Genomic DNA, 27,285 nt, shown 5'->3' on the forward strand with positions numbered 1-27,285 from the left:
AGGTAGAGAGGCAGGCAGAGAGAGAGAGAGAGAGAGAAGGAAGCAGGCTCCCTGCTGAGCAGAGAGCCCGATGCGGGACTCGATCCCAGGACCCTGAGATCATGACCTGAGCTGAAGGCAGAGGCTTAACCCACTGAGCCACCCAGGCGCCCAGCTTTGGTCTTTTGTTAAAGTGCTTTGCTTTCCAGTTAACGCTGAAGCTGTTTTCATAAGCTCACTGGGGAGAAGACCAGAAACTTGGACATCCTAAGTTAGGTTGCCATCTTGGCCACCTCTCTGAACCCCATCCAGATGTATCAGTATGAAATGAAGTGTGATCAGGAAGGCCTGGAGCTCCACCGTGGGAGCCCATGGTTCATGTTTGGTGGAAGGAAGCAGCTTCCCTGTAAGGATTGCAGCTCCCAGATGGGGAGACGTGTGCCCTGCACTGCACAGCCGCGCTCCTCTGTCTCCTCTTTGGTCTTGGTGGGTGTTCTGGTGTTGGGGTTTGCTTGTGGTTTTACAAACATAAATCTTGAGATGGAGACTAGCTAAGAAGAACATTGCCTTCTGCGGACGTCTCGGCCGTTCATTCGCTCTCAGGCTGCCCCCTCTGGGGATGCTCTGTGTGCCCCCAGAGTCTCCATTTGCAAGCTTGGAGACAGAGCTGTGAGGCCGGCAGTCTCACCGGTACACGGTGTTCACTGCTTTTGGTCACATGGCCTGTCTGCTGGATGGTCTCTTGATACGAAACTTTCATAGCTAATGTCACTAGAATTACCTTTTTATAAAGCCAGAGAAAGTGATTGATTTTACTATACCTTCACATCTCCCGTTTTTACTATTAAACAAAAATGATCTGGGGTGTGAGGGTGATCTGGCTATGACATCTGTCACCCCACTGATCACCAGGGGTGATCTGGCTGGCGAGGTGGGTGTCCCTCCCAGGGGCTGCTCACTGCATCTAGGAGGGTGAGTGTTCCCGAAAGAGGATAGTCTTTGGTCAGGAGCACTCCAGTACCTGTGCTTTCCTGCTAGAACCCCCACACAGACCCTCAGGGTCCCTTTGTGGAAACAAAGGAGGGCAGTCAAACTTCGAGGTTCTGTGTGTGGCAGTCTGCCTTTCTGAAAAGGAAAAAAGTCTAGAGCTGCATTCTCCAGTGTGGTAGCCAGTCACCACATGCCACCATTGAAATTACTTAAAGTTTGTTAAGAGAATGTAAAAGTAAATTAAAATGCCATACAGTGTCCACATCATGGCTGCTGGCTGCTGTACCACACAGCACAGACAGACATTTCCATCCCTGCCGGAAGTTCTGCCAAGTGCTGATAAAGGTGTACCTTTAAGTGAGCCTTAAATCTGATTACCTCACTTCATCTGTGAGTTTGAGAGCTCTGCAATTTGATAATAGCCAAAAATAAAGTGAGAGCCGGTACCTGTATAGTTCTTTAGAATTTACAGAGCTCTCTGACACAAATTGTCGTTTCTTCTTTAAATCAGCCCAGTGAAGTAGATGGGTCCAGTGGTATTATTGTCCTTATATTGTGTTTGGGGAGTGATTTGCTTATGTTGGGACTTCTGTTGAGGTCTGTGACAGTCTTTTAGTTCCTGACGTAATAGAACACTCTTTATTAGGTTAATATCCTTATAAAACTTCACTTTCCATAAAAAGTTTTTAAAAATAACATTTATGGTAAACATGATCTATCCTAGTTATCCAGATAACTTTATCCTAAGTTAGGGTTGGAACTCGGAGGAAAATAATACTTCGCTATTCCTTTTTGAATTTTTAAGGCAAATAATACACATGTAATTGTTCCCAGTTTAATGGTGTTTTACTTTATAAAAGCGTAGGCCTGACTTTTGGCTTGTGGACAAAAACAAAGATTCTCATGGAATAGAAAAGAATTGGAGTAATTATGCATAAAAATAAAAAGTTATTAAAGAGAACAGGTGTAACGCACGCGATCACCGGCATATTCTGCTTCAAACTGAGCCTGCCTCCTCCAAGTTACCTTGCTGATACTGTCAGAGCTTCGCACATGCGACAGGCTCCTCCCTCGTGTGATCTTCACGCTCAGAGAAGGGAGCCGTCTCCCTTGGCGGAACCGGGAAGGAGGGGCTGCTGATGAGTACTCAAGGAGCAGAAATGATGAAGTATGAAGGAAAAGTAGTAAATTGCAAGTTACTTTATTCTAGGCAAATATAAAACTTCTAGGGTAATATTTTCTAGAAGTGAAAACAAAAAACTGAAGAAATTGAAATAAGAACTCTGACGTTTGAGTTCATATTTATATTAAACATGTACGTGTGTGTGTATCTGTAATATTAAACCGGTGTTATTTTTGTCAAAGAAGAGAAAATCTCTCTAAATATTTGAAAAATTCCCATTCTGGGCAGTTTGTCTCTGTGTCTCCTAAATGAGCTAAGCACCCGTGCTCAGCTGTGCCCTGTCATGAGCCTTGTTGGGGGTGGGAGGTGGGCGGCAGGAGGCAGAGCAGGCCAGAGCGCTGAGCAGCTCCCAGACTGGAAGCCCCCACTCTCAGCATGTGGAGGGTAGTGGAATAAATGTTTATGGAAACAAACCTAATTAATGATTCGAGCTCTCCTGGTGAAGCTATGTGTATTAATTACTCTGCCCTCATCTGCTCGCCTCAGTTTTGCAAACTGGCTGAGCCAGACTCTTCAGCCTGTGTTCAGCTACACTTTAAAAAAGTCATCATTCTGCTGAGCCTCAGAGTTCCCAGTTCTATAGCAGCTCCCGATTTTTATTCATGGAGAAGCGTTGAATTCTCTTGCCCTCGCCTAGCTGGATACTGTGTGTTCACGTATTTAGGCATTTAAAGTATCAGAGACTAAATTGGCTGCTCTGGTCTCCCTGGAGTGCGGTAGCCACCTCCTGCAACCGTCCTTTACGGAGTGTGTACTCCCCTGGTGGTGTAGTCCCAACCATATGTCTCAAGATGGTGATACGTGCACAGCCTGGGGGTGGAGAGGGTGGAAGGCCGTAGAATGGTCTGAGAAGTTTGGGGAATGAACACACCAGGCTGCCCCCCTTGCCCATCCGCAATGCACGTTATCGTATTAACTGGCCCAGAGAGGTTCTACTCGATATAGGTACCTGTTGGACTTTGCCACCAGGATGCCATTTCCTTGGGGAAGATCTATTAGATAGAGATGGCTGCCCTGTGGCGTGGCTTCAGACTCTTTGAGAAACCATTCAGGGCTTAGAGCTTGTACTCTGGGGTCTCGAGTTGCCATCTCATAAACAAGAGACAAATTACACTGCACAAAAGCCCTGTGAAACCATGCCCAGGTTTATGTCTGTCACTGGGATACTTCAGCCCAGTGAATTTAGGCGTGCACAATCCTTTCTCCACAGTGGCTTCCTCATGGCAGGCCATCCTTCTCTACGTATTTAGGACCTGGCTGTCTTTTTTCAGGTGAATATAATCAATACCCTTTCTAGATATTTGAAGAAGTTCTAAGTTACTTTTATTACAGGCATATGTAAAACTTCTCGAATGTTTCTCTTTATTCATATTTGAGAAAGGTTTTCAATGATTGGTGTTTAATGCAGTCACAGAAAAGGAGGGAAACTGAGATCACTCAGCCTGACCTGTTTGACATTTCTGGAATGCTCCACACAAGAAATCCCTAGAAATATGTGTGTGTCGTCCCACATGCGCGCATGCGGATGGGAGAGGTGTAAGGCAGCCTTGTTCCTACTTCTCCGGGCCTGAAGGTGTTCGGAGGGCGCGGTAGCGAGGATATCCCCTGCGCTCGTGGCGGCTGAAGCATCAGCTGCTATCACAGGACACAGAATGCCCTGCGAATTCCTTTCAAGCCCTGAGGTCTGCATACAGATATTTTTCCGAGCCAGTACGTTAATGATAAAAGGATTTTTATAAACAAATTATTACTTGAGTGACTTGCCTATTTTAAGTTTCTAAAAAAAGTCATAAGTAACTGGCGGGTCATTCTCCTATGTATTTTAAGAGAATCCTAGCACGTTTCCTGTCTGGCAGGTCCTCACCCAATTTCGAATAATCACCCTCTGCATTCCTTGGTAAACATAGAAAGATGCCAGGGAATTAGAGTAAATGAGGTGAAGCCCAGGGAAACGTGTCCATGCCTACTTGGCTTAATTGAATTAGCATCTTTAATGCGGTCTTCTGCCGCTTGCCTTCGACACTTACCTGCGGTGGGTGCTGATAGGGTCTCCCTGGAAGTCTGGCAGTGATTTCTCCACTCGATGAATCCTGGGGCTGCGGCAGGGGCAGGGGCAGAAAACTGAGGAGAGGTTGGAATGACAGTTCTCAGCCAGGACCGCAGCTGAGACGTTTCCCTTCTCATTTATGTGCAAAGTGGGAAAGACCTCTGAGTCAGTCCACCACCTCCCTCAGCCTTCCCGTGGGCTCGGAGGGCATGGCTGAGGACTTTGGGTGGCCTTCATTTGGGCCTGCTGCTCTTCCTGTGTTCAGGTAAACGATTTCAGATACTTGGGCTTCTGCTAGCATCTCAGTGAGGAAAGCGGGAAGGCAGGGCTGTAGCTCCTGGCTGGGGCCGAGGCACAGGGCCGCCGGGCCTCCATGCCCCCCACGGCTCATGGCGCAGGCTGGTTGGCATCTCTGGTTCAGAGGAGGGCTGGGGAGTTAACCAGGAGGCCCAAAACCGAACGCAGGGCGGGGTGACCCCAGACGTGCTGCTCCGTGTGGGCCTCAGAGTGACCTGGGGCTGTCGTTTCAAACAGCAGGTCCTAGAAAGATCTAGCTCCTGCTAGAACCTGAGCTCAGGGGTGAAGTCCAGCTGTGGTCTCAGGGCTCACCTCCGTGCTGACTGCGGTGCAGACTCAACCCTGCTGCTTTCTTAGACTCTCTCTCAATTACCCTAATTTCAAAACCATGTTTAAAAAATATGTACTTCTCAGTATAAATTGCCATTGATAGAAGTAATCTTTTTTTTTTTTTTTTTTTTTTAAATCTTCCAAGTACATGAGCAACGTGGATTCGTGGTGTAAAGCCTGTGGTGAGGTAGACCTTCCCTCCGAGCTGCAGGATCTGGAGGACGCCATTCATCACCATCAGGGAATATATGAGCACATCACTCTTGCTTATTCCGAGGTGAGTGGGCAGTTCCACTCAGTTCCACTGGAGATGTGAGGCAACAGTCTTGTGTCCTAGTCCCAGGAGCTGGGGAGAAAGAAGACAGTTTTGTTTAGCCCAGACATGGCTTGTAGATTTCGTGTTAACGTGCAGTTTGGTTGTGGCTTTTGAACAATGTGTGTGTCCTGGGATGGGGTTGTGGGGCTCCTGTAAAACCGGGTGGTCGGCCATGAGCTCATTTCCCCTGCCCCTGTGACGTTTGTGGATTTCCTTTGGAGTGCTTATGTTTTCACCTGATAGAGTAAGTGAGATTCCAACTGTCTGGACTGCATGTACTTTAGAAATAGGTGTTTTCACTTGCTGTTCCATCTAGTTGAACTCAGTTTAATTTTCCTGAATGAAACTTTGTAGAAAGGAGGGAAACCTGATATTGCCTCATGTTCTAGGTCAAAAAGCACACACTGTCTTTCTTTCTTTCTTTCTTTCTTTCTTTCTTTCTTTCTTTCTTTCTTTATTAAGATTTGATTATTTGGGAGAGAGACCACACGAGCAGTGGGAGGGACAGGGAGAGGGAGAGGGAATCTCAAGCCGACTCCCCTGCTGAGTGCAGAGCCCAATATTGGGCTCCATCTTGTAATTCTGAGATCATGACCTAAGCCAAAACCAAGAGTGCTCAACCGACTAAGCCACCCAGGCATCCCAAAAAACCACACACTGGTTGAAGCTACTAGCTGCTTTAGAAATCTAAGTATAGCTTTTTTTTTTTTAAATTTTTTTATTTTAAGGTAAATTATTTCTTTACTATATCCCTGTCTTATTTTCTGCCCCCTTTCTCTGGGCATGTTTTATTTTTATTTTTTATTTTTTTTTAATTTTATTAGTTGTTATTTATTTATTTATTTATTTTTTAGAAAGAGGTACACACAGCAGAAGCAGGGCAGAGGGAGAGGGAGAGAGAGAATCTGAAGCAGGTTCCACGCCCAGCACAGAGCCCGATGCAGGGCTCGATCTCACTACCCTGAGATCATGACCTGAACTTAAACCAAGAGTTGGACGCTTAACCGACTGAGCCACCCAGGCACCCCTGGGCCTGGCTTTTTTGTGAGGACTTTATGGGATCACTTATTGCTTGTTCACAACTCTGGGGCATGTGTCCTTGTTGGCTGTGCTGTTACAAATGAGGAGACTGAGGCTCAGAGATCAAGTGACTTATGCCAGGTCAGCCCCTGGAGGAGGTGGAGCAGAGACATGAGCCCGGGCAGGCCGGCTCCATGCTCTCAGCCACCACCCTGCTGCCTCCACGTGCCCTTACGTGCTGGGCACAGCTGGTGCAGAGAGCCTGATGTGTGCCCGCCGTCATCCATGGTGTGGTCGTCAGGCCGGTGAGACCAGTCTGCCTTTCTGACTCTGGTTAAATTCCCGGAGGGGAGTGCGGGTGCATGCTTGTCTTCAGCGAGGTGTCCCCCGCTCTCCAACATCGTGGGCGTCTGCAGCCGCGTATGCTGAGATGAAAGATCGCCCGAGACTCGAGTAAGAAATACGCAAAACTCTGTAGAGGGCAGGGCACAGAGAGGATGCTCGGTTTACCCATGTCTTCCTTGACCAGAACTACCAACACACTGGTCAGAATCACAGGGAAGAAACTGGCCATTGGTTTTTGAGTCTGGCACTTCCTGCTTCACCAAGTGGCTGCCAGTCTCCTGTCCTTGGGCCCTGGTCTCCTGATCCCTTAGTGTCCTTGGGTGAATTGAACGGATGTACGGAATGGTTGTGATATTTGCTTCAGAATGTGGTCATACCTCCTGCCCTGAAGGTTAAAATCTACATGATTATTTCCCTGGCTACCTTTATTTTTTTTAATTGTTTTTATTAACATATAATGTAGTATTTACCCCGGGGGTACAGGTCTGTATATCGTCAGGCTTACACATTTCACAGCACTCACCATAGCACATACCCTCCCCTATATCCATAACCCAACCACCCTATCCCTACCCCCCCACCCCCAGCAACCCTCAGTTTGTTTTGTGAGCTTAAGAGTCTCTTATGGTTTGTCTCCCTCCTGATCCCATCTTGTTTCTTTTTTTTCTGGCTACCTTTTTATCCAAAAGATCCCCCACTCGTGTGTGTGTGTACTGCTTTATTTTGTCCCTGGAATTTAAAAGGAGTCCTCCGTATTCTTCTTAATTTTGTACCCAATGTATTTTAGTTAATTTAATAATCTAATTTATTAGGAACTGTATAAATATTAGTGATAGCCTTTTTAATTTTGTGTGCTTGCTTATTTATTTATTTAATTTTTAGAGTGGGAAGGAGGAGCAGAGGGAAGGGGGGAGAGAGAGACTCTTAAGCAGGCTCCGTGCCCAGTGTGGAGCCGGATGTGGGGCTGGATTGCACGACCCCAAGATCATGACCTGAGCTGAAATCAGGAGTCAGACACTCAACCAACTGAGCCTTCCAGGTGCCCAGTGATAGCTTTTTTTTTTTTTTTTCTTTTTTTAAGATTTTATTTATTTGACAGAGAGAGATCACAAGTAGACAGAGAGGCAGGCAGGGAGCTGGGGAAGCAGGCTCCCTGCTGAGCAGAGAGCCTGATGCGGGGCTCGATCCCAGGACCCTGAGATCATGGCCTGAGCTGAAGGCAGAGGCTTAACCCACTGAGCCACCCAGGCTCCCCAAGTGATAGTTTTTTTTAACAGTAAAATGGAAAGTTGAACAGATCTATAATTTTTTTCATTGCGTTAGTTCTTGAAGATTATTGAGAGTTCCAAAAAACATACTAATTTCTTTCTCCCTAGCGTACCATCTCAAGGCATTGTCTGATTTTTGACCTGTAATCAGGAAAGTGAGCGTCTGTTGCCCACCGTGTAACTGAGCCTTCACTCATCTACATATTAGTGATTTTCTTGGGAACTGTGTTTGGATTGCTCTGATAGGTTCCAGACCCCTGTGGGGCTGAATAGTTCGCTATTAATGTGCTTGGCAGTAACCAGGCTACGGTCTTAGAGGACATGACTTATGTCGGAGTCAGCCTGACCTGACCAGTGTCATTCTCTGGCTACCTTGGCCAGTTCAGTCTGCCTGGAGCCCTTGTCCTTCTGGCAAAGTACGTGATTCTGGCACACTGCCTTCTATACGAATGGGGCATCTTGACATGGGAACTTCACTTTACCTACTGTGCAGTTTCATGGGAGTTTGTGTTGTTACAAAGTCTTAAATAATTTGATGGCAAGTAAACTGCTTTTCAGGCTGAGGGATTAAACCACAATTTTTAGCCTAGAAACATGTTTGCAGCTGATCTATAAACTAAGGAAATAGTAACTTCATTTCTGTGAAATGAACAGAAAAACCTTCCAATAGAACAGAACAAACTTTTTTCTTTTTAATTAATGTTTGAAATAGTTTCAGGCTATAGAAGAGTGTTAGAATGGAACAGAGAGCTCCCACGTTCCCTTACCCAGATTTCCCAGTTTTTCACATTTTGCCCCATTGGCTCGCATTGTTTAGTCTTTGTGACAGTATTCGGGAACAAAGCACCTTCGGTCTCTAGGATGACCCTCAGCCTCCTGCCCACCCAGGCAGTTTTCCTCCTGTGCTGATAAAAGCCAAGTGTCCCAGCAGGGTCACAGGATGCTGACCCCTCTCACCACTGGTGATGTTGACCTTGACCCCTTGGTGAAGTTGGTGTCTGCAAGGTTTCTCCAGTGCAAAGTGATCCTTAAAAAGATTTGGTGTTGAAGAGCATTTTGTGGGAGAGGCACTGACCACGGTTTCTCATCAGACCGCGCTGGCCTCCGCCCCTCTGAGCTACCACTGCCGAGGCGGCCTGGTGGCCAGTGTTCCTCCTCCATTTACTATGTGCTCTGCTACTGTGAGAAAGAACTGTATTGTCTTTCTTTCCTACTTAATCATCATTTCAGTGTGAACATATGGTACATTTATTGGGGTTATAATCCGAAACTCTATTTTGATGCTTAAACTGTCCACATTTAGGGAGCAGGAGCCCCTTTTTGTGTGTGGTTTTTGGGTCTGCTTTTGGTTTTTCTAATGCCCTTACCATTATTGGAGCACGCCCTTACTTTCCGGTAGAATGTTCTCAGGCTCACTCCGTTCTTTCCGGGCCTCATCCCTGGGACCCACCGTCTCACTGAGGAGCTGCCGGAGTTGCGCTGTGTGGGATTTAGGGACTAAGATGAGGCGCTCGGGGGTGCCTGTTTGCTTGTGGGGCATCAGTGCATCCAGGCTCTCGGGGCAGACGGTCGGGAAACCCTTGTGCACGGCTGTGTCCCTGCGCCACCCCACCCGGGACTGCTGCTGGATCGCATCGCGTCTGTGGTCAGACCCGCGTGTCCGTACCGGTGCTTCCGTTCCCAGTCCAGCGCGGCGGGACTCTTTCCAGCCTTTCCCTTTCTGTGTTTACAAATTACTTCTCAGACCGCGGGAAGCCTGGCTCCCTTTACCCCCAGACGTGTTAGCCGATTGTTCAGGGAGTGTATTTTCTCCACCCGCCGCATCTCCTAGCCACTTGGTCTGGCTTCTCTGTGTGCGTCTGCCCCTCCTGACTCCCTAGCAGGCCCTGCAGGGGACATCTGTGTTGGCGCCCCCACCTCCCTGCCTAGACCCTGGGAGCCATTTCCTCTATGCCAGGAGGGAGGGAAGGGAGAGGAAGGGAAGGACTCCTTTTGATTTTGAAGTGATTTTTCCTCTCCTGAATCAGTGGCGTTCTAACTGCAGGGTGCTGGTCGAAGCAGCTTCTCACGCTCCAGCCCGGAGATGCAGAGTCGCCGTCTGTGTTTAAGGGATGTCCTTACCGGTGGGTGTCCCTGCTGCAAGGCTTACCCACCCCATGCTAGAGCCAGTCCTCGCCCTTGTTTGAAGGGTTGCGGTCCCCCCAGGAGGCTGTCCTCCCAGGGCTGACTCTGAGACCCCGCCGGGGCACGGGGTCCTCGAGGGGCAGGGACGTGGAAAGCAGGACTTCACCCTTCCCTTCTCTTTTCCTCTCACTTTCCCCTTCTCCTCCCCGTAATTTATTTCTTTAAACAGTGTCTGCAGTTTCTCTGGTGACACCGGTTTGCTGTGGGAAATCTTCCCAGCATTTTTTTTCCAAGTCACAAACCCCTGCTTCTTGGTGTTGTCATGAGCCCCGGCCCATGGTGTTGCTGTTTGTGATTCGGCAGCGGGAGCGTGCGTCTGCCCCGTGAACTCGCACTTGCTTCCCCTTGCCAGGGCCGGGGCTAATCCTGGCTGCCGAGGTTGATCACAGGAGAGTGAAGCAACAGACTCGTCTGGGGAAGCTATACTTTTAGAAACAGCATGTAGGGTATTCATTTTTAACACTGTTTTTGAGCAAACAAACTCATCAACCACTTTCCCCACAAACTAAATTCCTGCGGAGGACTTTTAGCTCAGGAAGCCCGTGTGGCCCCGCACGCTGAGCACGGAATGCCGGAGTTGGGCGGGCGTGTTCGCACACCTGCAGACGGTCCTCGCCGCTGCAGCCGTGGCTAGCGACTCCTGGAGCGGGAGGAAGGGAGGTGGCACGTCGGCCCTGGCTGCTCTGATTTGCAGTGACGTCAGGGTTTCATTTCTGTACCAGCTTCTTCGTGTAGCAGATGTGCCGACATACTGCGCAGTTCTGGAGGTGACTGGGTCGCTGCCGGTGAAGCCGGTCGGCCTCCTTCTGTGAGGCACTGCGTGCGTGGGTGATGGCGTGATTCGTGTCAACGGCATGTAAGAACGACAGCAAACTGAGTCACGTTGATAGCTCACTAAAACCCCTCGTCTTTGGTGTACGTGGAAGCTCGGTGGCCTCACCGTAGAGGAACTTCTGTAAACCGGTCATTCCAAAGCCTCATTAAGTAATGCAGCGTTGCTCTTGATCGGGTGCTGGGGTCAGCGTTTGGCACAGTGTTAGAGGTGCCAGACCACGCAGCAGTCTCCGCACACCCCCAAACTAGAAGCCTTGCAGGGCTTGAAATACGAAGGAGTAGAAAATGGCGGGCCCAGGTGGAATCTGCCACATAGCCATGTTCTCTGCATGGACTTGATGTAACTACCTGGGCTGCTCCAGCCGTTTCCTGTTTCCATCTTCTCTTGGTTTTTCCTTTCTGGGAATCCTGGGGAGAGGTAGCAGAGAGTCAGACATGGTTGGATGGATCTGGTTGTGAGTAAGAAACCTAATAGCAGAAAGATCAAGAAACCTGCCACTAGAGAACTTGGCCGGGAGAAAGAACCATCATCAGAGGGGAGCCGGGAAATCTGAAGGCAAGAATGTTGCTTTTCTCTCCGGGTAGCCTCCCTGATGCGTGGGAAAATGCCACTGCCAGGTCAGGGCCTTCCAGAAGGTCATTGGCCTCTGTTTTTGGTAGGACCTTCTTAGTGTAGCTGTCTTCTGTCAGGTTTAACCTCCTAATCTAGGGAAGAGGTGTTCCTGTTTGGCCGAGGACCATCGACCACAGCTTCAGAATGTGTGGACTCATCATCACTCCTTCCTGTCATATTAGAACTTTGATTTCAGAATCATTTCAGCATGAGCTAGAAAGGCTAGTGGTGGCTGTGGAGCCATTCCCAGGCTTTGCGTGGAGGGGTGTGCTCTGCAGGCCGTGGCAAGCCCCAAGCCCTGCCAAAAAAATAAACAAATCGTGGTGGTCCGAGTTGATGAAAGTGGTGCAACTTGTTTCCTGAAGGTTCCGAAGAAGGACAGTGGCATGCTAAGTGTCATCGTTTCTCATCGCGCCTTTATATATTTTGTGTGTTTTGCTTGCTTGTTTGGGTTCTATCTGGGGACTAACGTCTCCTAGCACCTTCAGATCTGTACCACCACATTTAGACCTAATTGACGTATTGCAGGTCATACGTGCTCTTTGGGAGGTGGCCGTTTTTGCAGCCCTAAGCAATAATGTCCAGGTGCTATTCCCTTTCCGTAGATCAGAGCAGCCTTCGTACTTTGTGCACGTGAGGAAGACTCCAGGTGGAATCTCTTAGCTCTCATCTGATTTACGGGAAATGTGGAGCACCAAGTACCCAAAGTAAGAATAGGCAAGTCTCTGTGGGGTGCGGTGGAACACACAGGAATCCAGAGCTCCCCAATCTTACAAATCTTATGTGGAGTTTGATTAAAAGTAAATACTCAAGGGGTGCCTGGGTGGCTTGCTTGGTTAAGTGCCTGCCTTTGGTGCAGGTCATGATCTCCGGGTCCTGGGATCAAGCCCCGTGTTGGGCTCCCTCTTTAGCAGGGAGCCTGCTCCCCCCCACCCCCGTCCTGCTCTGCCTCTCCCCTTTGCTCACTCCCATGCTCTCTGTCTCAAATAAATACAATCTTTAAAAAAAAAAAAAAAAAAAAAAAAAATTCAAGGACCAGACCATTATTCTGGATTTTTAACACTTAAGAATTTTCATTTGTCCTAACTGATTTAGTTACTAGAACATATTAGTTCGTATACCTATAGAACATTATTAGTCTTTGTAAAATGCAATTTGCACTATCCGTGAAGTCCTCGAGCACTGTATTCCAAGAAAAACAAAGAGCAGAACCTGAAAAAAATGAGTCAGTTTGATTTCTTCAAAAATTATAGAAGTCCTGCTCTTTGATAATAAAGGTTGATCTTTTTCTTGAGCTATTTATTATCCCTTTGTGGGACAGGGTTGAACTGCCTGAAAGCTAGAAAATTATTTTTAGACGAAACATATAACTTCAATAAATTGATTCACCTGGTTCAATGGTTAAGAAATCTAGAACTGCCTCACATACTATAAACGTAGCCTATTTGTTTCAGTACTTAAAGTATATAGTAATATTTTGGCTGCTGTATACTTTACAGTGTCTTTCATTATTTCTCTTCTGGTTATTCTGTACCATTTAAAAATCTTTATTTCTTTGCGATAGGATGGTAGCCTTCATAAATATGTAGCATATTTTTTCCTTACGTAATACTACTGTATTAATGAAGGGAGACGTTTTACTGGAAGTCACTAAAATAGAAGTGATATCCTTTATGGGCTTGCATAGCTTCTTTTCAATCGACACATCTATAAAAGCTGCACTGAGTGGGGCGCCTGGCTGGCTCGGTCGGTTAAGCATCTCTCTTTGGCTCAGGCCATGACCTTGGGGTCCTGGGATTGAGCCCCACGTTGAGCACGACCTTGGGCTCCCTGCTCAGCAGGGATCCTGCTTCTCCCTCTGCCCCACCCTCCCACTGGTCGTTTTCTTTCTCTCTTGCGCATGCTCTCTCCCGAATAAATAAAAAAATCTTTAAAACAAAAATGAAAAAAAAAAAGCTGCACGGGGATAGAATTGTGTCTGAAAAGTCTGTTGGAGAAATGCTACAGTGAGCATGTGCGGAGTCGCGCTCTGTCTGCGTCTGGTCCCAGTGGGCGTAAGCGATGTTCTCTTGCCTGGAATCCATCTGCCACTGACAGCACCAGCGGTCACACTGACACTGGCACCTCAGTCCCTGCTTAGAAATTCCCAGAAGGCGGGGTTCTACTTGTAAGTTGTCTTATGTTGAGGTATTTGTGTGTTCACGTTCTGTGTGTGAACTCAGCCATTTCCTGCCACCCATCCGTCATGAGCCAGCGTGTTCTTCTAAACCCAATAATGGTATCTGCTCCAGAGCTCTGCTAAGTATTGCAGAGACCCCCAAGGGAAGACATGCATTGGAATATTCTTGCTCAGATTATTTATTTATTCATAGTAGAACATTAATGGTGTCTCCCGAATGCCTGAGGGCACGTGGGAGGCCTGAGAATTTTGTATTTCCAGTGTATGTTGTAAAACAGTGGCTTAAGATAAGGTTGCTTTCTGCCAGTGTAGAAGTCCCAAGGCTGGCATTTCAGGGCTGGTGTAGTAGCTCTTTTAGTAAGAGATCTCTGGATGCAATTGTCTTTTGCCCCTTTAGCAGGGAGGCTGCCATTCTTAAGGCTGCCTCAACGTTATTATCAGTTGCCAAAGCTCTAGCCGTCTCCACCAGGTTCTTGGGAGCAGGGAGGAGAAAGAGGCAAGAGGGGCTGAGCGTACACCACCCGCTAAATGTCTTTCCTGGAAGCCCCCTCAACATTTTTTATTTCTGTGTGTTGGCTACTCTTGCTTGTAAGCGAGGTTGGGAAATGCAATTTTGTACTGGGGAATTGCCATCCCTGGCGATCAGGGTTTGGCTGTCAAGGAGGGGCCAGTGGACTTGGAGGAGGTAACTGCCTCCTCTGCCATACCTCTGATCTATAGCCTTCTAACACATATTCACCAAATCGTGTGCTCTGTGGGTTTCTTGACTTACGTTTGTTATAAGGAGTAAAACTTAGAGGAAATATTTCTAGGAATTCTTACTAGGCTCTATAGAATGTGAAGTGTGTGACTTGGGCACTGATTTTCTTTTCTTTTTTTTTTTTTTTTAAGATTTTATTTATTTATTTGACAGAGAGAGAGAGATCACTAGTAGTCAGAGAGAGAGGGAGAGAGGAAAGCAGGCTCCCTGCTGAGCAGAGAGCCCAATGCGGGGCTCCATCCCAGGACCCTGGGATCATGACCTGAGCCAAAGGCAGAGGCTTTAACCACTGAGCCACCCAGGCACTCCAGGGCACTGATTTTCAATCCTAAGAGAAGCTACACCCCCCAATGATTAACAAAACATTTTCTGATGCCTGCTATAAAAAATGTATGAATAATATATCTTCACCTAAAATTTATGTGTGTACACATATGTAAATCACATATATGCTACAGTATAAATTAGAGACAAGGTGATTTATAATAAAATGTATTCCTATAAATGCCTAAGGACATGCACAATAGAAGGAAAAAATAGGTATTAAGATCTTTATCTATGTTGGCCATAGATCAAAAAACCATTGCGAATATATCAAGTGCAGATTGGACATGTGTTATATTGGTGACTCCAATAGAGAGAATGGCATTATCGTGCTGCTACTTTGAAATGGTAAGCAGCTCTTACAAATTTCAAAAGAAAACCGGCACTGCCTTGCTTTGATGAACATGGTAATCGCATTCCTGGAAAAATCAGTGTATGTTAGAGTAGGCCAAAAAAAAAAAAGAAGAAGGAAGGAAGGACCTACACGTGTATATGCTAAATAGAGCCCAGCTCAGACAATTGAGCAGGAAAGGTCTTCATTTCAAGGTAATAATATCCTGGCTCTCTCGATCCTTCCCCACGAGCCCCTTCCCAAATCCGTCATGGTGCATCCCTCTCCACATCCCTTTCCACTGTATTGAAATGCCCACGTGAGTTTCAGTGACTCGTGCGGAAAGCTCTCTGCTTTAGAAGACTTCTATTTTCACTATTTTTGTTGTTACACATGCCTGATACTAAGTGGTTTAGTTGGTTCTTTTTCACCTATTTTCTTTGGTTCTGTCACCTTGGCTGTTTCTGCTGACGTTTTGCTGTCTTGCCGTTATTGATCAGTTTTAATCTAGGAAGGCTGACAACCAGCCTTTGTGGGGAGCAGTTAGCACTTCCCACGGAGGTCTCAGAATCAGGTCTTAGAAATCAAACACGTTCCATTCCAGCATGACTGGAGGTTGTAAGACCCTGGAAGGCTCTTCCACGGGCTCCTGGCTGCTACCGGCTTTCCGTGTCGATGTGTTCCGTTCCCCTCCTCCTCCCCCTCCTGCGGGTTTGACTCTGAACCCTGCTTGTGTCTGTCCGCAAGGCTCCCGTTTGCTCCTCCCTTCCATAGAATCCCAGTGAGGTTTCCAGACTCAGCAGTATCTGAGCACAGGGATCGAGGTGAGGGCTGACACGAGAAACCCCCAGATCACAGCCTCCTACATTGTAGGCCACGTGGCTTTTCTATTGTCTGATGTCGTATTTTTTTTCTACTGCATCTGGCATAGTCCTTTATAAATCTTAAGAAGCACTTAAATATGAAAAATATGTAGTGCTTTTCTTTCCATTTTCTACTTTTATCTTTGCTTATTTCTGTGGCTACTGTGAATGCTTTTATTTCATTGTAATTTGGGAGTTAGCTGCCAGAGTATAGAAATAATACTGAAATCTGTTTTAAAAAATGATGGCATTTTGGGGCACCTGGGTGGCTCAGTGGGTTAAAGCCTCTGCCTTCGGCTCAGGTCACGATCCCAGGGTCCTGGGATCGATCCCCATTGGGCTCTCTGCTCAGCAGGGAGCCTGCTTCCCTTCCTCTTTCTCTGCCTGCCTCTCTGCCTACTTGTGATCTCTGTCTGTCAAATAAATAAATAAAGTCTTTTTTTTTTAAAAAAAAAGGATACTTTAAAAAAAATAATTAAAAATGATGGCATTTTAATTAAAATTTCTTTAAGTTCATGAATGAAGTAAAATGACACTTTAAAATTTTTATCCTGTGAGGTAAAATTGCTATCCAACTACATCAGAAAGTTTAAGTACAGATTCTTTGCCAAGGGCTAGATAGTATTTTCTTAACTGAGGTTTTGAGATTCAGTGTTAAAACTTGGCTCCACTGTGATTGTTTAATTCTAACAGTATCTCAAGAGAAAATTATTACATTTGAATTTTAATTTGCAGATAACTCAGCAATGTAATTATATTAACTGACATATGCCACTTAAGGCAAAATATGATGTTTATTCACTACGAATGGCATCAACTATCATGTATGAAAGTGAACATTCTTTTAATTCAGTGTTCGACCACATTTGGTCCTGTGGCATCACTGGAGAACTGAGGGATTTGTTTTAAATTTTATTTCGTTCTTTATAAAATACGTCTTTGAGTAAAACTACAGTTATATTTGTGTACGTGTGTGAGTGTGTGTGTGTGCATGCGCATGTCTCCGAGCGCACTGCCCGGGTCACGGCCTGGGTAAAGCGGCGGCCCTTGGCTAATCGCCCCTCTGTTTTGTCGGAAGGTGAGCCAGGATGGGAAGTCGCTCCTCGATAAGCTCCAGCGGCCTCTGACCCCCGGCAGCTCCGATTCCCTGACAGCCTCTGCCAACTACTCCAAGGCCGTGCACCACGTCCTTGATGTCATCCACGAGGTGCTGCACCACCAGCGGCAGCTGGAGAACATCTGGCAGCACCGCAAGGTCCGACTGCACCAGCGGCTGCAGCTCTGTGTGTTCCAGCAAGACGTGCAGCAGGTCAGTCTCCGGCGCTTTGCCGCGGGGGGACGGAGTTGGGTGCTTGGGGAGCATGTGCCATCCCAGGCGATCTGTGCTGAGAGATAAAGCCGGGGAGATGGGAGGATCGCACACGCACATGCACACGCGTGCACAGCTGCTTTGCTCTCCGTGACTGGCCGTGGTGCTGATGATGTGCGCATGGGCTTCCGCCAGCTGCTAGCTCGCGTAGGCAGAGCACGTGAGCCGGGGCAGGGCCGCCGCTGGGGACTTGGGCATGTGTTCCTGAAGCAGGTCGTCCCCAGTTACACTGACTGCTGAGAATAGTGCTGGAGGGGCTTCCTCCTGGTTCCCTTACAACTCAGCATCTCTGCTCTCTGGTTCCTGGAGCAGTACGCTCACCGCGCGTCCCTTCCCTTTCGGAAGGCCCTGCGGTTCCTGGTGCCCTGTAGGTGCTTAACAGGTTCGAGTCTAGTTCACAGAAAGTGGAGTTTAGGACTATCAGTGTCTAAGCAGTTTTCACCTTGTGTGTTATTGTTACAAAAGTAAGTGTAAGCCTAGGCCCTAGTAATATTCATGCCTGTCTTACGGGGTAGAGAGGATTGGCCTGCTGCCAGGGTTTCAAGGGTTAAAGCTGTGGTAGTAGGTACAGTATGGTACAACGTTAGTGAGAAACAAGATAATGGTTGTGTCCTTCCTCTAAAATAGAGGGGAAAAGGGTGTGGACGAGGTGTTGATGCTGGGGCTGGGAGGATCCTGGGGTATGTGTGCAGGGAAGCCCGAGGAGGCGGTGGGCGGTCACGGTGGTAAGTCTGGAACAAAACCTCTCTCTCTTCCCTGAGCGCCCAGGAGCATTGTTCAGACATGTACAGGTTCAGATTTCATTCCCCCCACCTCATGTCATCCAAGGGCCAGTGGGCTTTCCTGCTCAGTGGGCCGAGATGGTGGAGAGTCGTGCTGTGTTCCGATGAGCACATAGACTCTTCTGTATTTCATTGAACATCATTCTTCACGTAATGTGAGTCTGGTGAGTTCAGAATACTTTAAATTTCTCTATAATTTTTAATTTTCACATACAGTGCTTTGATTCTGCTTTTGGGTGTTTGAGTTCTCTGAAGATTCCATATACCAAGTGCCTCCAAAATGATCATTTTGATGTTATTCATGTTTCTTTCCAATGCTCTTTTAATCAAAGAGGATAATTGCCAGGGAAAGAATATAGCTTAGGGAGTGAACAGGGAAGGTCAATGTCAGGGAGTTATTTGTGAGAAAAGAGGTGTTGTGGTTGAAAGCATAAATATTAGCTTCTCCTAATTGTCTAAAAACTTCTATAGATCATGAAGTGTTAATAGTTTCAGTGCAATTATTAAAGGATTTTCCCACTCACCTCTCTGTCCCTTGGATCAAGTGTTCTTTACACACGCATGGACCAGCATGCCTTCTGGACTTGTGTCTGAAGCAGCAGCAGCGGCTCCCCCTCCCCAGGTCACCCGAACTCTGAGGGCTCCACAGGGTGTCAGGCGCATGAGAATAAGCCACTGGGCGATTTATGGGGGGGTGGGGTGGGGGGGTAGAGGCACCTTTGGGAATAGGCTGAGGAGTCTAGCCATCTAATTTGGCACCAAGTACTTAATGCCCTTGAATTTGAAAACACTAAACATTACATTTTCTATGTAGAAAGGTAATTATGATAATTATGAGACCAGTTCTTTACGCTAGATTTTTTTTTTCTCAAACATCAGTAGGTTGTGTTGGATGTCAGTGGGAGAAAGTGTTTTGCAATACACATAATGCATATATGGTCCTATTAGCATTCCATAGAAAATAGATAATTGCTCTTTAAGGGAAACATTCTTTTGATTAAATGATCTGGAATGGTCTGGACATGTTATGCAAACGGAAATTGCTGTGTAGGCTTGACTTGTGGAGCAAGAACTGAAGTTGATAAGATTACGCAAAGTAAGCACTTTACCTCGAAGGAGTCCATAGGATGTCAGAACCAACAGTGTGTTTCTGAAACTGAAGCAATTATAACACGTGGAAATTTTTGCTATTTTGAACATAGACTGGGAGAGGTAAGCTGAGAATAAATGGAAAAATAAACCAGTAGTCCTTATCAAAGACATTGCCAGCCGCAGGTAAATTTGTAAAGATGAACACAAAATCCACAAAAAATATAAGTCAACTAGGTACCACAGGTGCTTTTAAAACTGCTTGGTTGTTGTGAGTAATGAAAAGGCATCCATAAATCCTGCTGAGAGAAATGATGGAATGATGACACTTTTATGGAAACAGCCCTCCCAAAGAGAACAGAGGACATGCATGTTTGTGGAAAAATCTTCCAAAGCATAGAAGCCAGAGGGTCAGTCGCGTGTTCTCCAGGAAGAACGGCATGATCTTCGAAGCCTGAATAATTTTGGTTTAGTGTTCAGTTTTTTTTTTCACAAGCTAAGGGAATGTTCTGATTTCTGCATGGAAGGTGTTTCAGATACCCAGACGCTGGGTGAGGGCAGGGGCGGGGAGGCCCCTTGCCGTTGGAGGAGCGGGCTAGGGACGGACTCAGACACACATGCTGCTGCTGGCAAGTAGAGCCCTTCGTCACGTTCACTTAAAAAGAAAACCAATACCCTGTCCCGTTTCTTGTCGCTAGAGCAGTGGATGTGCTCCCATTGCCTTGTGTTCACTGTTGGCGCCGCCCTCCGTGGCTGTGCGCTTGCGTTCCTGCCGAGCAGAGCAGTGACCTCCAGTGTAGGCTACGCCGAAGGTCGCTCTAACGCCAGCAGTTTGGCTGTCCTTGTTCAAGGGCGAAGATGCGCGTGGCAGTAGCCTACGGTGGTCTGCTCGCCCGCTCCTTTGCCTCCTCGCCGCTGCAGTCGGCCTGCCTCTCACACTGGTGCCAGTTAGTTACTCCAGCACGTTGGGCGAGGTGGACGGGCCCCAGAATTCCCTTTCCTGAAGAAGGCAGCCCTCCCCAAGAGAGCCTCCCACCGCCACCCCCGCCCGCGAGTGTGAACGTCACCCCTCTGAGTTACTTCATGGAAGAACTCCTTCCAGGCTGATGTGGGGCCATTAACTGAGAAAACAGTGAAACAAATCCAGTATCTTCTAGATTCTTCTCACCCACATTTCATTCCTTTTTCTTTTTCAAATGTGTGACACTCAGACATACAGAGGTAACTGTGTTGCATATATCAAAGGTCCTTTTCTCAAGGAATTGTAATCTAGTAAAAGCAGATCATTTGATAGTCTAATAAATTATACCATAACGTGCTCAGATTTAGTGTTTAATGCCTCTGGTTGTTGTCAGGTATAATTTCACTCAGGCGTGGATGTGAGTCATTTCATTCCTCCGAAGGGGTTAGCTGGAGTGAGGGAGGGAGTACAGCTCGCCGCCCTCCTTCATGTTACCTGCCTGCCTTGCTCAGGCATCTTGAGGGTGAATATCTGAGCTTCAATGATTTGTTTAAACGTGGGGGTTCCAGAAAGCCTCGTCTGTCTCCGTGTCAAATGTAGGGGTCTGGTATACAGGGCAATTGAGGAGACCCGTAATGGAGGCGCAGGTCGTGAACACCTTCACAGGAGAGGTAGGTTTGGAGCTGCTCGTTGAAGGATGGGTAGGAAGTCAGCAGGCCGAGGACTGGGCAGCGTGAACTGCGCTGAGATTCGAGACCCAGAAGGCCAGGGCCTGTCCACGGAGCGGCAGGCAGCCCGGCGTGGGTGGAGCGGAGGGGTGTGGAGGTAGGAGACGGGGCAGGTGCTGGGAAGGTGACCTCATGATGAAAGCTTGCGACGTGGCTCTGTAAGCGTCGGGATGCCGGTGAAGGGGCACGGTGCACCTTGCCTGAGTGCTTATGTGGGTGCCAGGGCCTGGGTGACTTGTGAGTGGCTGTGAGGCTTACGCAAGGAACACGTACATGGCATCCGGCTTGTCTCGGTGCTTCGGGTTCTTACTCACGGGTCTTTTGCTCGCCTCTCTGACTCTCACAGCCACTCTGTTGAGCCAGCGCTTCCCCCCTGCCCTGCTGAGCTCACACCAGGCAGGGCTTGTGCCGCGTGCATTTTGACGCGACACTCTGGGCGCAGGGGGTGGAGGACAGGATGCTGCCTGGGTTAGGAAGCTCACCCTGTTTGCAGTGTGGCGAGTGAGGTGAAGGGAGGGAGACTCCAGTTGAGGAGACAGGCTGAGTCCTCGCGGCCGTCCATGCGTGTCGCAGAAGAGTCGTGGAGAGCAGCAGTGTGAGGTCCGTGGGGCGCTGATCTGGATTTTACTCACTGGTGTTTCCCAAGTGTCTGGGATTCAGTTCAGTATTTGTCGAATGAGTGAATGGATAGATGAAGAAATTTAAGGAATTACCCAATATTTCTAATTAAAGATTCTTCTGGGTTAAAAGTTTTATTCTGGAATGGGGGTGGGTTGGCCTTATGTTGGAGACAAGTGATCTAACTAGGAGATCTGCATGAAGGAATAGGAGTGTTGCTTGATGTTGGGGAATCAGGAGTGGCTCAGGAAGGAAGGGATAATTTCACTGCAATTGTGCAAATGCAGTGAGGTCTTTAGTAAGGATTTTACTCTTGAATACAAAATGAGGGTCTTAAATGCTGCAGGGGGAGGGAAGTCAGGATAGGCCATCAAGGCAAAGAAAGAGGTTTCAGGTGCCCAGAAAAGCTATTTTATTGGTTTGCCTTGGGTCCTACCTAGGCTGCTATCCTTATGCCACTAAAAGCCATCTCATTGTAATGCTTGACTTAGGAGTTCTTGGTTGGTATCACTTATAATGGACCTAGCTTTTAAGAGAAACTTTCTGAACTTCATTGTCCTTTGCTTATTAATTTAAGTCAGGAGGAGGGTGGGTTTTTCTCGTCCCACTCACCAGAATCATTATATAGCCCTAGCTACTTAACATTCTCTTCTGTTTACATTCCCACACTCACAGTTTTGATGTGGCTGGTGATAAGAGTGGTTAGAGGATTACCATCTTTTCTGAGAGCTTCTCCATTGGAATTAGGGAGTGCTGGAGGGTAAGTGTTTGGGGAGCTGCTGGGGGCCAGTGGAGGCTGGCGCTGGTCTTCCTGGTGGATTTAGAGCCAGCTTTAATTACCTTTTGTGGTAGTGAACTCAGGAGAGACTTGACTGTGAGGGTAATCTTAGTATCCAAGCTCAGAAGGAACTGAAAGCCAACAGTGGGAGTTCAAAGGGTGGGAAATGGGTGAATTTCTTTCCCGCAAGCAGACAGAATCCAGGACTATAGGATACATGAGCTGGCTTTGTGAGCTAGCAGGACAGGGAGCTGGAGTCCAGGAGACTGGGGCAAATCGGAAGTGAGCAGGGAGCAGAGGTTGTCAAGCCCTTGAGGACCTCTGTGCTGAGGAGCAGGAGAGCCCGGAAAACCCCAGGCCCCGTGGGACTCCCTTTTATTGAGTGCCAGCCACATTGCCTGGGGCTCCGAAGTGGAAAATGCACAGGGATTAGTTGGACAGGGGATGGTGCACGCCTGCAGACGTGTTCAGTAATGAGACTAGCTATGCATAAGAACTTCAGTGTCCCAGGGTAAGATCTGGACATAGGAAGATTTGGGGGGTGGGTGGATAACTCTGGACTCTCTTATATTCATTTCCAAACTAGGAATGGGAAAGATACAGATTAGCCACTATTGACAGAATGATGATTTGGTTGGAGTTTGATGAGAATATCCAAGATCAAGACTATTTATATGAATAATAACCTACCTACTACCCTCCTCCTTCCTTTCCTTCCTTAGCTTTTTTGTTTTCCTTAAGAAATTTCATGTACTTATGTAATTAAAACTAGGGTAATAACCATGAGAACTGGTGATTTAAATATTTTTAGAAGATAGATGGGTAGGTAGATGATGTAAAAGTTTAAAGTTCCGCCAACTCCTCTTTTTTTTATTAAGTTTTTAATTTTAATACCAGTATAGTTAGCACACAGTGTTTATTAGTTTCAGGTGTATAGTACAGTGACTCAGCAGTTCTGTACATCACTCAGAGCTCCTCATGATAAGTGTGCTATTTGATCCCCGTCACCTTTCCACCATTGCCCCCCCCCCCACCTCCTCTTTGGTAACCATCTGTTTGTTCTCTGTAGTTCAGAATCTCTTTCTTGCTTTGTCTCTCTTTTTCTTTTCCCTTTGCTCATTTGTTTCTTAGATGCCACATATGAGTACAACATATGGTATTTGTCTTTTTCTGACTTATTTCACTTAGCATTATACTTTTTAGCTCGATCCATGTCATTGCAAATGGCAAGATTTCATTCCTTTTTATGGCTGGATAATACTCCATTACACCTCTTTAGTAACCTGTCAGTGGACACCGGGCTGCTTCCGTAATTTGACTGTTGTAAATAACGCTGCTGTAAATATCAGGGTCCTCATATCCCTTTGAATTAGTGTTCCTGTATTCTTTGGGTAAATACCCAAGTAGTAGTGTGATTACTGGTTGGTAGGGTAGTTCTATTTTTAATTTTTTGAGGAAATTCCATACTGTTTTCCAGAGTGGCTACACCAGCTTGCATTCCCAGCAACAGTGCAAGAGGGTTCTCCGTTCTTCTGCATCCTCGCCAACATCTGTTGTCTCTTATGCTTTTCGTTAGCCATTCTGACATGTTTGAGGTGGTTTCTCATTATAGTTTTGATTTGTATTTCCTTGGTGATGAGTGATGTTGAGCATCTTTTTGTGTGTCTATTAGCCATCTTTATGTCTGCTTTGGAGAAATGTCTGTCTGTATCTTCTGCCCATTTTTAATTGGCTTATTTGTTTTTTGGGTCTTGAATTGTCTAGGTTTTTTATGTGTTTTTTGGATACTAACGCTTTATCAGATAAGTCATTTGCAAATATCTTCTCCCATTCAGTAAGTTGCCTTTTAGTTTTGTTGATTGTTTCCTTCACTGTGCAGAAGTTTTTTCATTTTGATGAAGTCCCAATAGTTCATTTTTGTTTTTGTTTCCTTTGCCTCTGGAGGTATATCTAGAAAAAAGTTGCTATGGCCAGTGTCAGTGAAATTATTGCCTATGCTCTCTTCTAGATTTTTATGGTTTCAGGTCTCACATTTAGATCTTGAATCCCCACCAAGCCCTCTGTGAGCCTTCTTCATTGACTTCACGTACGTTCCCTTCTAGCCCAGAAAGTGTACATGGAGCACATGTTCCTGACATTTCATATGCTCTTGGATTAAACAAAAGTAGCTCTTCAGGTGCCTGGGTGGCTCAGTCAGTTAAGCATCTGACTCCTGATTTTAGCTCAGGTCCAGATCTCAGGGTCACGAGACTGAGCCCCGAGTCAGGCTCCCACTCAGCAGAGAATCTGCTTGAGATTCTCTCTCCCCCTCTTCCTCTCACCCCTGTGTTCAGGCTCTCCCCTCCCTCTCAAAATAAGTAAATCTTTTTTTTTTTTTTTTTAAGTAGCTCTTGCAACACAGGGCATTGTGGTTCTGTATTCAACATTTGCTGTAATATTTGCTATATATTTGTGTAACTTGCTGAGGTTTTTTTGTTTAAATAGCCCATTTTTCCAAGTGAGCATTAGGCTCAGTATACTTCAGAATGTTCTAGAAACCATATTTTTTAAAGAATATCTTTCCATATTAAGAATAATTTTATAGATTTTTAGGACAAACTTAATTCTAATTTTGGAATATAATGAGTGAAGAAACAGTTCTTGGCTCCAGTGGAGAGAAATAAAGAAATGGAGGACTATCATTATTGTCAGGCACCTGTGCATGGTGGGCCTGAAACGTTCCCTCTTCTTCCCTCAGTCCCCAAAAGCCCACAAATGTGTATTGACTGTGTCTCTCATATCTCACTGTGGAAGTTGGGCCATGCAGATTATAGAATTTAGAGCCAGAGGCCCTCATGATCCTGTTAAGCTGAGCTCCTTATTTTCGAGTTAATAAAACTGAGAGTAGAAAAAGACCAATGACTTTACTGAAGCTCCAGGAAGCCCAGTGGTTTTCTAACTGCTTCACAGCTCTTGACCTGAGGAGGATTGCTCACTTCTGAGCTAATCAAAGAGCAAAATTAAACTGACATGTTACTTAGGAAAGAATATTGAAGCGGAGCTTATCAGACTGGGGAAGGGCTTTCTAGAAGCTACAGTTGCTCACCACTGTGACGGTTCAGTTAGTCCCCTTGGGAGTGGGTAAGTGGGGGTGGAGAAGGCAGGGGAGAGAACCCCTCTGCACTGACTCGTGGCTTCTAGCGGTCTCGAGCCCCTCTCCCCACACCTGCCCCAGGCTGTGTCCTTCTCCTGTTCTCCGTGCAGGTGCTCAGCGAGCCTGGCCTCCACCAGAAAGGGAAGGACATGAACAAGGGTGCTGGTTTCGGGTGAAATATGCTCTGAGCTTTCGAGAAGGTACCAGGCAGCCTGAGAGAGGGTGTGTATGTGGAAGTCAATAATATAAACTCTGAGTATCCTTCTTTTGTGTTGTTAACTTTGTGGGCAAATTTCATTAGTGACTTAATATTGGATATCCTCACGGCAGTGCTGGACACAGGCTTTCTTAACAACAGTCTGAAAGTGAAGGCCTCCTTTTTGGTCTCCTGCTTAAGGTTAGCAAATTTGCAGTGACGTTGCTTAATCACTCATTCATTGTTATAATTGTTAAAATAACATTGATTTGATAATCCAGAAAGCTCTGATCTAAATGATTGTTTAGGACCACTTATTTAAAAAATGGCAGTGGGAAAAAAATTTAAAAATAGGGAGCTCTGGAAACATGGTATGTCTGTTTCGAGATTGGCATCCCCGGTGATTTAAATGAAAACCAACAGGGGTCGAAGAATGAAGTAACTAAATGAAACTGGGTTAATATTGGTTTTATTGGAAATGGGCAGGGAGGAAATTAATATTTTGCCACTGGAAAAATCTGATTTCATATTAAAAAAGAACACATTTAGGTATTTTACAATTACCCTGGTTTTTCACTTGATTCATGTGTTTGTGTTTTGTGAACTGAATAAATGTGACTTAGAAGGAGTTCTCATTATTATTATGACAGAAAACACTTATTCACTGATTATGTCTCTTTAAAATGATGGCTGGATTTCGCAGATATTTGGATACTTTCCCTGAATACTCTTTGGATCCCGAATTCCCAGTAAAACCAGACCGAGTTCCCAGTAAAACCAGATGGCTTCATGTGTTCTTAGTGGTTTTATGTATGAGGTCTTATCTATAGATGTTTTTATAAACAGCTATCCTAGAGCTAGAACTCTTATTTTAGAAATACTTTTACAGCGTTCATATAGTATCTACAAGCCATGATGTAATGTAATGACGGGTTAGAGCCTGAGTTTGGGGCTGGGAAGACCTTCACGTGAATCTCTTTTCTCAGTCTTCTTTCTTGTGTGAGTCACTTCACGTCTCTGAGCCCCCATTTCTTGTTGCATAGGGACAGTAATCAAAATCCACGCTCTCGTTTGTGGCCCTTGCGGACAGATGTGTTTGGGGGTTAAGAGTTTTTCAGACTTTAGGAGTAACAGAGTGCATACAGCATGTGATACAGGACACCCCGGGGGTCTGGGCCATCCCCCATAATCTGAAGGAAAGCGTGGAGATTTCTGTAGCCAAATGTACAAGGACTCTGAACTACACTAAGGAAGCCGGATCTTCGTGCCAAATGAATTTTTGAGACCAGGTTTTGAAAAAATATTCAGAATTTCAGAGCCGTTTCAGCTTTTTTGTGGCTAAGGGACTCTGGACCTGCGTGTGCGGCCTTCCCAGACAGCGTGGAATCCTCTCTCGGTGGATAACACCGGCGGCCGTGTGGGGACGCGCGGTGAGGTCAGGAGGCTCCCCCGCTCGGGGTTGGACATAAACACCCTGATTTAAAAGGGAGAGGGTCTCTGCATTGGTCTTCATGCTGTCTACGGTTGAGACACAGGTTTGTGAGAATTAGTTTCCTCTGACAGGGGTGTAGTGTTTAGTCACAAATGCTTAAGGAAGCAGTCGCCGGAAATAGCAATCCAGGAGGCTGTGAACGTGGGGTGGGGGCTCGTCCCAGAAGAGCGCACGGGCCGTGCAGGGCGGCCCCGGAAGTCCGCCGCGTGGCGGCCGGAAGTCCGCCGCGTGGCGGCCGGAAGTCCGCCGCGTGGCGGCCGGAAGTCCGCCGCGTGG

At 46.6% G+C, this 27,285-nt stretch overlaps 1 protein-coding gene across 3 annotated transcripts in view; it reads left to right on the forward strand.

Moving 5' to 3' along the window:
- Positions 1 to 27,285, forward strand: part of LOC111153393 (trio Rho guanine nucleotide exchange factor) — a 355,850-nt gene that overhangs the window by 147,097 nt on the left and 181,468 nt on the right. For all 3 annotated transcript variants that reach the window (XM_022512390.1, XM_022512391.1, XM_022512392.1), the window contains 2 exons: positions 4,972 to 5,103; positions 16,942 to 17,172. In XM_022512390.1, coding sequence (XP_022368098.1) covers positions 4,972 to 5,103; positions 16,942 to 17,172 — 363 coding nt within the window. The remainder of the gene's footprint in view (positions 1 to 4,971; positions 5,104 to 16,941; positions 17,173 to 27,285) is intronic.

The sequence above is a fragment of the Enhydra lutris genome, unplaced genomic scaffold (assembly GCF_002288905.1).
Source record: "Enhydra lutris kenyoni isolate GAN:26980312 unplaced genomic scaffold, ASM228890v2 scaffoldscaffold32, whole genome shotgun sequence".
Lineage (NCBI taxonomy): Eukaryota > Metazoa > Chordata > Mammalia > Carnivora > Mustelidae > Enhydra > Enhydra lutris.